This window comes from Apium graveolens, chromosome 10 (assembly GCF_009905375.1).
Source record: "Apium graveolens cultivar Ventura chromosome 10, ASM990537v1, whole genome shotgun sequence".
Classification (NCBI taxonomy): Eukaryota; Viridiplantae; Streptophyta; class Magnoliopsida; order Apiales; family Apiaceae; genus Apium; species Apium graveolens.
In genome coordinates, this window is record NC_133656.1 from 154,817,950 (window position 1) to 154,828,482 (window position 10,533).

General features: G+C 36.0%; 2 protein-coding genes across 2 annotated transcripts; both read right to left on the minus strand.

Moving 5' to 3' along the window:
- LOC141692782 (vacuolar-sorting receptor 1-like) lies at nt 1-5,930 on the minus strand. The gene is made up of 12 exons (XM_074497721.1): nt 5,452-5,930; nt 4,106-4,798; nt 3,581-3,669; nt 3,403-3,472; nt 3,249-3,332; nt 2,435-2,511; nt 2,220-2,301; nt 1,977-2,059; nt 1,622-1,688; nt 1,014-1,142; nt 444-541; nt 1-317 (listed from the first exon to the last, which is right to left on the minus strand). The coding sequence occupies exons 1-12, from the start codon at nt 5,747-5,749 to the stop codon at nt 219-221; spliced, it is 1,869 nt and encodes a 622-aa protein (XP_074353822.1). The 5' UTR covers nt 5,750-5,930; the 3' UTR covers nt 1-218.
- A 1,223-nt stretch (nt 5,931-7,153) lies between these two features.
- Nucleotides 7,154-10,193, minus strand: LOC141693505 (F-box protein CPR1-like). The gene is made up of 3 exons (XM_074498635.1): nt 8,829-10,193; nt 7,781-7,858; nt 7,154-7,449 (listed from the first exon to the last, which is right to left on the minus strand). The coding sequence occupies exons 1-2, from the start codon at nt 9,974-9,976 to the stop codon at nt 7,819-7,821; spliced, it is 1,188 nt and encodes a 395-aa protein (XP_074354736.1). The 5' UTR covers nt 9,977-10,193; the 3' UTR covers nt 7,154-7,449; nt 7,781-7,818.
- Between the last annotated feature and the right edge of the window lie 340 nt (nt 10,194-10,533).

The following is a 10,533-nucleotide window of genomic DNA, read 5'->3' on the forward strand; positions in this document are numbered from 1 at the left end:
TGATTAAAAACAATCCATTTCTCCAGAGGAAATTTTCCTCTTTTCGTAGGTAGTTTATGTGCATCAGACTGGTAACATATACATAATGAAGATGAGATTCTCCCTTGAAATAAACAGCATTATGCAATGATACAACAAGACAACTAGTAGCTCATAGGAAATGCCTAACAGCTCCAGCCAATAAGCGCAGGGGGTAAAATAATCTAACGATATTGCAGTTAGACCTCCCCCTGCGCGACATGATTTGGAACTTCTGGTTGGTCATCCAAAGGCATGTACTGTGCCATGATTGCCCTAATCTCGGAAGCCATATATCTCTGCACAAGAGTTCACGATTTCATTATGTGTAGCTGCTGCTAGACATTAACTGACATGCTTGTTTCAGAAACCGATACCTCATCAGTAACATATAAATTTAGAAAGAGTAAAATGATAAGGCATACCCGTATCCTGTATTGGTACACTGCATATCCAGCAGCAGCCAAAGCAATTACAATTATCGAAACAAAACCCCAGTTGAGATCTGTTTTAAAATATTTACCTGTATATACCATATAAACATCTTTCAGCAGTAACCAACAGTATAACAAAGTTTCCTTTTGCAGATAATTCATCAGAAGCTGTTGGCATAAAAATCAAGCAAAGAACTTATAGTTTACTAATTCTATCATTATTCTAATCTCTTTTCTGGAAAAATATCTTTTAACTAATGATCGAAGCTGCACAGAAACTGTGAAAATTGCTCCATATCAGTGAAATTCACAAGGCTGCTTGGATCTGACTCAGTTTTACAGAAAATACTTTTCAGAACCTGTAAATGATGGATCCAATATACTCAAAGTAAACTACCTGGACATTAAAAGAATGCAAACATATGGGAAAGTCACAAAGCATATGTTTAGGCTGTTGGAAATTAATCACTTAACAAGTTTATTGATAAACGATGAGAGAGTACTAGTGAATATAATTTTTGGTCAAACAATCACAAAAATGATGCATATGCGGAAACTTACTGATACACGTATCATGTTCTCGCATGTATAATAGATTCCCATTGCAGGTGCAGTCATAACTTCCCCAGGTATTTTTGCAATTGCACTCTGGGCATTGACAAGCCAGTTTTTCTTTGCATTCATCAACATCTGGAAGAACCAACAAACAGAAAATATGTATTAAACTGAAGACCTTTATTGCAGACACCGCCAATCGACACCTTCAGAGCATGATAAGGAGCTGTCAAGCATATAACGTTTTGACCAACTGTTTGCACGGAGAACACTCGAGATTTTATTTATTAAGATCTATGGAAGTAAAGAAAATTGTGAAGAGGGTTATAGCATACTAGTCCAGTCAACTTGAATACGACAAATAGACGATGTATAAGGTTTGTCCAGTATTTAAACTCCACAGGTTTACAGGTTGGTTACTTAGCCATAACAAAATAGCCCCAAAGTATAAGATCACTACTATAGAGGCTTGATTTTTTTTTTAGCATTCGATCGGTGACAATACAAGTGATTAGCCTCAAGATAATGATACTTGAGGATCTTCTCAAAGTAACAAGAAATTTTAAAGTACAACTAGAATCATCTTGAATTCTAGAATAAATAGAAGAATGTACCTTCACAATTACTGACTCCGTCGCCCTTAAATCCTGGTGGGCACACACAACCGTTTGTACGATCATCCTGAAAAATCATTAAAGAGTTGTAAGCACAAAAAATTATCACAACGATATACATTGAGACAACAGATGTAAATAGGAGTATTCAATTACTGAATTCTATGGCTCTACTTGTCTGTTACAGGTCATGTTACATGTTACTTTTGACACAATGACTTGCAAAATGTCCTTCGGAAAACTTATATGATACGGAGTGGAGCATTCATTTGTCCCAACACTTCGTAAAATCTTGCTCAATCCGAACTTCAGAAGAAACATATGTTAAAGTATATGTTCATCAAGAAAAACTTACAACACAAGCAGAATATGCCCTTCCATCCTGGGATTTTCTCCAACAGCCTCCATTATTAATTCCACAACGTAATGCTCCAGAAACTGTCACAGAAATTTGACAAGTAAATAATGTCTGAGAAACCATGCAGATTCGTACTCAATGTCATTCACGTTTGTGCTCAGTGTCATGGTTTATTCCTCATGTATGCATGTACATGTTTCAAAAGCACATATAAGAATAGTATCATAGTGGAACACCAACCTTGGCAATGAGTATATCCATCACCAGAAAGCTTTACTCCTCGCACAATAGGACATTCACACACTCTCCCACGGAATGTGTCCTATATCAAGACATATGTAAAATCATGCAATAAACAGTAAAACATGATTAACTAGAACTTGCCAAGACATATATGGTCATATTATATGACTCATATAGCTATGAGTGACAGAAATCAATTGCAGGCGGATCACCTTGCATGCAGTAAGATTTGCAGCTTTATCCTGCCAACATCCACCATTATTTTCTAAACACTCGTTGGTTTCTATATCTGAAAGAATCAAAAATGGTAGAACAAGTTAATCCAAATAAGTTGACACATTGAACACAATTGCAAACAACAAGTTTGTCTAATACAATTTTTTTTCACATTCAAAGGTGATTGGGCCCTTTTTGCAGACAAGTCCTGGCAAATGATAAACAACTTACCTCATAACAACATTGGGATAACAAGCATTAGGGTGTTTGGTTTGAAGTAGACGATGAGTCACAGCTCACATTCTTAAACAAAAGAACAGTTAAATTTTTATAAATGATATATCTACTGAACTGGAGAAAGTGGAGTTCTAAAAATACCATCAAAAGTTTACACTCTTCTTTCCATGAGTGTCCACCAGAAAGCATCTTTCAAAAAAATGGGTTTGATCAAGGAATTGATCAATACAAGAACAGAAAATACGACAGGCAGTTACTGATACGTAAGTGGTCCTGTTTGCATTGGCCTTCATAATATTTATGTCAGTAAGTGTATATTAATTGGTTGGTTATGAAGGCAGAAACGGGAAGAAAAAGTTAAGAAAAAGCCACCAGTTAACAAAGGTTCTAGCGAAAAAGAAACCACAGCGTCCTCGTGGAATAATTTTAAGCATCAGCACAACAAACACACTTCTACATGGTTACCATATTGATTAAGAAATATAATGACATATACCAGCAGTGGTAAAAAACTTATTGGGCTTCTCCCGTTCTTGAAAGGGTTGAAATGATAAGAAGGTAAAATTTTATCACCTCTGGTAAGACAAACGGCTGGCTCAGTCGTCTCCTCGAAACCTGAACAAATGGCCTTGAGAATTGCTCCTCTGTCCAGCTTACCTAAACAAGAGATGAACAGGGTTCAAAATCATATGTGTATTCATACGACGCTTTTGATCTAACTTCATACCTCTATACTGCCTGTTGTTTATGAGAAGAGTTGGCAGGATGGTCACATCGCCACGAGAACCTTTGCCAACCTGGATCCAGAATTTCCAAATCACGAGTTTATGTGCTAGATACATATCTGATAAGGCAATGATAATTAAAAATAGAACATTATACTCTGAACGCAAAGAAAGTTGAACCTGTGCTTCCTGTTCAATTGAGAGAACGGTGTTTTCTACATCAGCAGTAGGATCCCCTATGCAGTTATCTACTTGATTGAGATCAACGCCTATAGACAAAAAATTAAATGTTAATATCGATTATTTTAAAATATAAAATCTCAATATTTAATTCATTAAAACAATATACAGTTCAAAAGTAACCAAATACACCAGCGCTCCCTTACTGGAGGTTGATGTTCAAATCTTGTCACAGACAAGTTGGGCATGTGAAGTGTGTTCGATTATCAAAACAAAAAAATTAAGAATAGGAAAGTATTTACGATTGCAAAAGAGTTAATTGAATGAGTGCTAGAAACTTAAGTTAGCGAAACAGACATAACATGTAGTATGTTACACAATAAATTTGAATGCAGGAAATAAATAAATTCCAGAAAAAGTATCCTGCATCGCCTTATATCTACCTAGTTATACAGAAGATAAAAAAATCCATATAACACATTAAAGATTAGAAGTGAGATACTTTATATTTATATGCAGACTTACCAAGTGATTTAATAACAGTATCTGCACACTCTTTGTTATACTTATTTTCCTTCATTGGGCAGCGGATTGAAAAGTCTGTGACATAGTCCCACCAAAGCCATGGTTTACTGCTTTCCTTGGCAACTTTAAAGAAGCAAGCCTGACGTAAGTTTTGAACTACCACATCCTTCCCATCGTATCCTCTGTCAAAATCCCCGTCTGGATCTGGAGCACAATACCTGCCATTGTTGATGCACTGGGACTGGCATTGATTGCTCAAAATAAAAGCCTGTGGGCAATACCAAGTGATGTAGTGTGGCGTGAAACGGGTGTAACCTTTCTGTTCAAGTATCTGTGCTACTCCCTTGAAACTCTTGACAAACTCTATCTGGTTGTCACACTTTGGCCCACACTCATCATTGCTATTTGTCCAGAACTCATACTCAACCCGATCATCAGGATGCGGGAGAGATTCTCTCCAATCAAGATTTATAGTAACCATCTCACCATCAGATATAGCTCTCTTGATATTATCCCCTAACGATTTGCTAATAAGTGCTGACGGAATAGTAATGTTCTGCAGATAATCTGCTTGAGCTTTCTCTGATTCTGGACTGTCCATGGTTATCAAAGGTTCAATCCTGTCATCAGAAACGAGAAGAGCTGCTGCTCCAGCCATCTGTGCGTTCCAAGCTTTCAAGGTGAAGTAACAATCTTCCAGATAAAAAAGGTTAGTATAAGAATGTTTCTTGAGGGTATGCACAATCAGTCATCTCCTTGTGTATGCATATCACAGTCAAATTTATCTTTTAGTCACTACCTTAAAAAATTTCTTAATATGTAACAGCTAATATTTTAGAAATTTGTTATAGTTTTACAGTAAAACTATAACTACCTCACTCTGGAACAAGAAGGTCTAAACAGTAAAAAAAACACTAAATTTGGAGGAGAAAAAACTGCACAAAGTACAGACAACGGGTTACAATTTCAAATCCGAACTACAGATCAAACTTACAGGAGCAGATAAACAAAAGATTTTTATCTTTTTTAAACAAGAAAAGGTTTCTACTTTCTAGCACATCATATCTTGATAAGTAGCTCAACCCTTGATTATGATCAAATACAAAAAATACTATACTATATGACATATGCCAATAGGCTCACATCAACGTATAATGCTCTCTCATATAGTCCCGTAATACAATGTAGTTACTATGCACAAATATGACAGAATAAAGATTCATTAAGTTACAAAAACTCGCTAATCACACATATGCAAAATTATAAACATATCCAGTTCATAGTTTATGTAGTTTGCAGGCATAAATAGTTTATACAACAATGTCAGGACAAGCATAAGAATATACCTCCACGATCAGCAAGAAGAAAAACTGGTCTTCCTCCAGCCTTAGATTCGAAAGAGATATCATGGTCACTAAATTTGTTACATGATTTGTGATTCGATTTGGGGTACACTACAACACCAATCATTGTCCCTCCATACTGAGGAACCCCGAAATTTCCTATAGCACATTCATAAGTATCTCTCAATTCGGGCGGGGAAGTGACTCTGAGGCTGTTCTTCTCCACCACAAATCTACCTAAACAACACCCCGCATTCACAACAAACCAAACACATACTAAAAGTCCATGCATCACCCTCATTTTCCAACAAAAAATCCAGATCACAGACAAAATGAAATTCAAATCTTTTTTTTTTAATGCGAAAAACGATAACTATCAAGTTGGAATGACATAAACAAGAGGCTTTACATGAATATATTAGGATGGCATCGCGGATCACAAAATTAAATGAGTGAAAACACAGAGTTGTAGAAAGGGAAGATGTGCCTGCAAATATGGGACAATAGTGAACAAGGAAACAAGTTTGATCCTTTAGAAATAAAACCGGAAAGACTTGGAACAGGTGTGTCAGTTATTACGTGTCACATGGAGAAGTTGTCAGTTCTTTGCATGTATTTCAGACAGTACTTTGTATAAATTAATAATAAATATAAATACGGGGTAAATAGGTGATGTGATCATTACCTAAAGGTGACATCAAATGCTTTAACAAAATAAAAAGTGACATATGATATACAAATTTTTTTCAGTTTTTAGATTTATATTTCCGCACTTGATTTCAAATTTTTAATATATGTTGGTTGTCAGCTTCAACTTTAGAATTATATGGATTATTAGTTAATATAAAGGGTGATGAAGAACCCTTAATTTTCAAGTATTAGAATTTCCCTTTAATCAAAGTTTCAATAAACCTAGTAGACATATTGAAGAGGAAGAAAAGTGATCAAATATAGACTGGATTAAATTAAATAATTTGTAGTTTATCAACAACCTAAGTTGACAACACGGTTCTGCATCCATAATTCCGGAGTAAAATGGATTAATTAACTGTGACACACTATTCTGCTAACCGCGAGAACAATGTTGAACTTAAGTGCACAAATTCATACATCCATAATACCGTAGTCTGCTTAACTTGTAAAATGTCATTAAAAGTAAAAAATTGCCGTAGAAAATGCAAAGGCCATTAGCCTTGAAACCAGGCGGGAGGGAGAGAAAAAAGAAATGAAATATATATATCAGAGCCAGGTTTCGATCCTGGGACCTGTGGGTTATGGGCCCACCACGCTTCCGCTGCGCCACTCTGATTTGATGTTAGTTATCCTCAATTATTTTATAACTACCTAAATAAAGCCATCACACAGTCTTTCTGTCAAGTAGTAGAATTATTTATTATTGAATTATCTTGAATAAGTAGTAGAATAAATTTTACGATACGACACGACACTGCACTAAAAATTCTTGATTTATTCTTCCCATCAGTTTTACCTACTTAATAAAATGATTCAACTTATTTCGAATGTATATGACAAGTTCCCTACATTTTTCGACTTATAAATTACTTATAAAATAAGAAAAACTATACCCTAATTTAATAGAATCATGTAATATGTCATCTAATCTAAATATGGCGTAATCTTACCTGCCAAACTGAGATGCATGCTGCAATTATTTAAGCTCAGTAACACAAAAGAACGCCTACAGTACACATGCTTGCTACTGCTTATTTTACACAGGAAGATTTCAATAAAAAACTACAGGGCAATCATATAAGAAAAAAACCAGTCAGAACTGTTAGACAAGAGCAGCATCTGAAACAACTACCAGTGTAGTAGTATCACTAAAACATTAAAAAAGGAAGAGTAAATTTAACCAACACAAAAGGAATGCTGGCCCTAAACAATGACAAGAACATCAATATGTTTATCGCTCTGGTAACTCCCTTCTTTCCCAGAAGACCGAGATCTCTACTAGTCAGTTGTCTCGCATCTTCCGTGCCCCTGCAACACAATATTGTTGGCAAACCATCTTGTCAGGTAACTAAGTTCAAATTTTGTATGCAAGTTATTTCTTTTTCACAAACAAGCTCATGTGTGCAAGTTCACAATAATTCCTATTACACATTTAATTAGTTGGACAGCTTATTCATGTACAAGTGAATACTCATGTTTTTTGGACAGTAATAAAGTTTAATCGACAGAAGTGAACACTTTAACAGAAAAAGGTTGTTATGGAGGAGCCAAAGACTCAAACTTACTATGGTAAACAAACACAAAAACATGATTGCTATAAAACTCCATTGCACCAACTTTAGATTACAAATAACTCTACCTTGTCATCCAACTCATCTATCTTTTCAATCATGTATCTTATAGCTTCAGTCTGAATCCTTTGGAAAGGAAATCCTCCCTACAAGAGATAAGGTCACAATTGGCAAAAATATCAGTAAGGAACATCCGCCTGATAATGAATATTCCATTTATCGTAATCAAGCAAAAGACATCTCGGCTGAGTAAAGCTATTGACATTAAATAAACAGGGTCTGCCATGTGATTAGTAACTTTGATACACAGATTACTCTCATTATAATAACAGAGATGCAAAATATTAAATCATAATAGTTAGACTAGCTGGACTAGAATATGTAAGCCATTGCATCTACCAAAATGGGGGGTAGGGGAAAGATTAACTAGGATATGCGGTTCCTGATTATCTACAAATATGAAGGAACCCACACTATTGTTTTCTGAATATCCAACTTGTAATATTGACAGGAAAACACTTACTGACTACAAAGACGGTGATTCTGATAAACACATTTATTGCCAGAGACAGCTGTGGAAATGGAAATACAGGCTACAGATCTTTTAATTGTTCACATATTTTCAGGTGTTTTCCAGTACCCAAACTACATAAATGAGCATCCCAGGTTTCAGGTCCAAAGCCTTAACAAAATCATTTAGGAAAACTAGAAGTAATAGCCTTTAAGTAACTCTATCGTGCTACATGACAGGAAACAGAGACGATAGATGCTAGATAAGATAAAAAACCTATAAGCCTCTGGCATGAATAACAAAACATGAAAAAGTAAGCAAGAAATGGCATATACCCACGGTTAGGCGTAATGGAACCCAATTGCGTGTAGAAATCCAAGCGAATACTTAAAATAAACATTCTTATTCATACATGCTTGTGTTTGTCTATGCTGCGTATGAAATGTATGGTTCATAATACTTAATACAACATATTAAGCAAAAAAGCTCCCCAAAGTGAGTATTCAAAGTCTAAGTAACTAAGTTTTATACAAAGCTACTAACAAGTAGAAAACACAACTTAGATCACATAACTATGGAAATATCCAACAATTAACACTTATTACCTTTTCTTTTGCTGTTTCTTCTCTTTCGTGCCATGTGATGACTTGTCCAGCTGCTTACCCTCAGTGAGTTGCAATAGACTCTCAGTATATGCATATGAATCAAACTTACTCGGAATCCCACGAATCCTGATATTCTTGGCTGCCTTCTTTACAAGGTCATACCATATAAGTTTTGCACGGTCCACCTCCAAAAGTACACACTTGCCACTCTCCGAAAAAGCAACAGGTTTAACAAACTTAAAATTTCCAAGTGCACCAGGTTTCTCCACCGAAAATGCTCTGTACCAAGAATTTTCCATTCCAGACCAAGAATTTTCCATTCCAGCACTATTCATCAGCCACACATCCATACTAGAACCATTGTAGTTATCAAGAACACAAAGGGATTCTCCAGCAGAAACCAACATGAAAACCTTCCCACGGACAGCAGGACAAGGGACCTCCGTAAATCGTCCAAGCCCGAGATCAAAACCAACAATGCTACCCCGGAAATCAACCTGATACTTCATTGCCAACCAATACAAAACTCCACCAGCAAACCTACCCCGTTCTGGCGTAATACAAATGTTTCCCGGAACATCCTGAATCCGCGTCCACGAATCACTTCTCATACTATACACAACAACCACTAAATAAAACTGATTTCCCCCCGCAAACTGACCAATCCTAACAACCTTATAATCATCATTAACACGATCATAACCAAACCCACATAAAGCAACCTCAACCAAACCATCAATCCCCGCAAACTCACGTGGAATACTCGATACCTTCCTAAACTTCCTAGTCGACGGATTAAACAATATAAACTCACTCTTCTTATTCTTACAAAAGCACATTAACCCATTAGCAGCCCCTAAAAAATCAGCACCCGAAAGAACACTCCTAACGGGATCATTCGTTTCGATAACACCCACATTGTCATCACACACTGACTCATTATCAGTCAAGTAAAATTTATCATTGTCCGCAACAAAAATGACACCATTAGTCTTACACTCAACAGCATTTTTAAGATGTTTTTTAATAAACGCAACGCTATCGATAACCGAACACCATTCTTTCGACACGCATCCACAACGAAGAAGATACTTAACGGGGACACGAGAGAGTACTTGATCAAATATGAGTTCGTTAGGAAGTGACATTATGATGAAAATTAAGTAGGGTTTAACAAGAAAAATAAAGCTATGTAGAATAATATAAATAGGAAATGAAATGAGCAGAGTATAATGTAAATTAATTAATGTGTTTATATGTACTACGAAAGAGAAATTTGAGGCACTAATTTTGGTTCATTGTAATTGTGGCCCTAATTTATCTTCATCGCACTACTTACAGTACAACCGAGAACAACCGGGGGGGGGGGTTAATGTACAGGGGATCGTGGCGTGTTCTTGGGTACGTGCCAACACACCGTGTAGGACGTGAAATTGTGTTGTGATTCTCGACCCGAAACCTATACCTAACCCGCCCTGATCCTGAATGGAAATTATGTGGGTACTTGGTTTACGTCGGCTATCAAGGAATCACAAAAATTTCATTCTTTTTATATGGGTCACAAAAATTTCATTCTTTTTATATGGGTTTAGTTTGATTTCACGATGGTTAACGAGAATCAAAAATATTTTGATTTTTCCTTGTATACATTTCATTCTCGATTCTCAATTCAAATATTACGGGAAAAATGAATTATGTGAAATTA

Bases quoted from the DNA above. Each gene is read 5' to 3' on its own strand.
- LOC141692782 (XM_074497721.1), bottom strand. From the start codon at position 5,749: ATGAGGGTGATGCATGGACTTTTAGTATGTGTTTGGTTTGTTGTGAAT. The intron at 3,670-4,105 runs GTAAGTCTGCAT...TTTTGTCTATAG, and splicing joins TACTGTTATTAAATCACTTG to GCGTTGATCTCAATCAAGTA. The intron at 3,333-3,402 runs GTATGAAGTTAG...TCTCTTGTTTAG, and splicing joins AAACAACAGGCAGTATAGAG to GTAAGCTGGACAGAGGAGCA.
- LOC141693505 (XM_074498635.1), bottom strand. From the start codon at position 9,976: ATGTCACTTCCTAACGAACTCATATTTGATCAAGTACTCTCTCGTGTC. The intron at 7,859-8,828 runs GTAATAAGTGTT...TATCTCTTGTAG, and splicing joins AAGAAACAGCAAAAGAAAAG to GGAGGATTTCCTTTCCAAAG.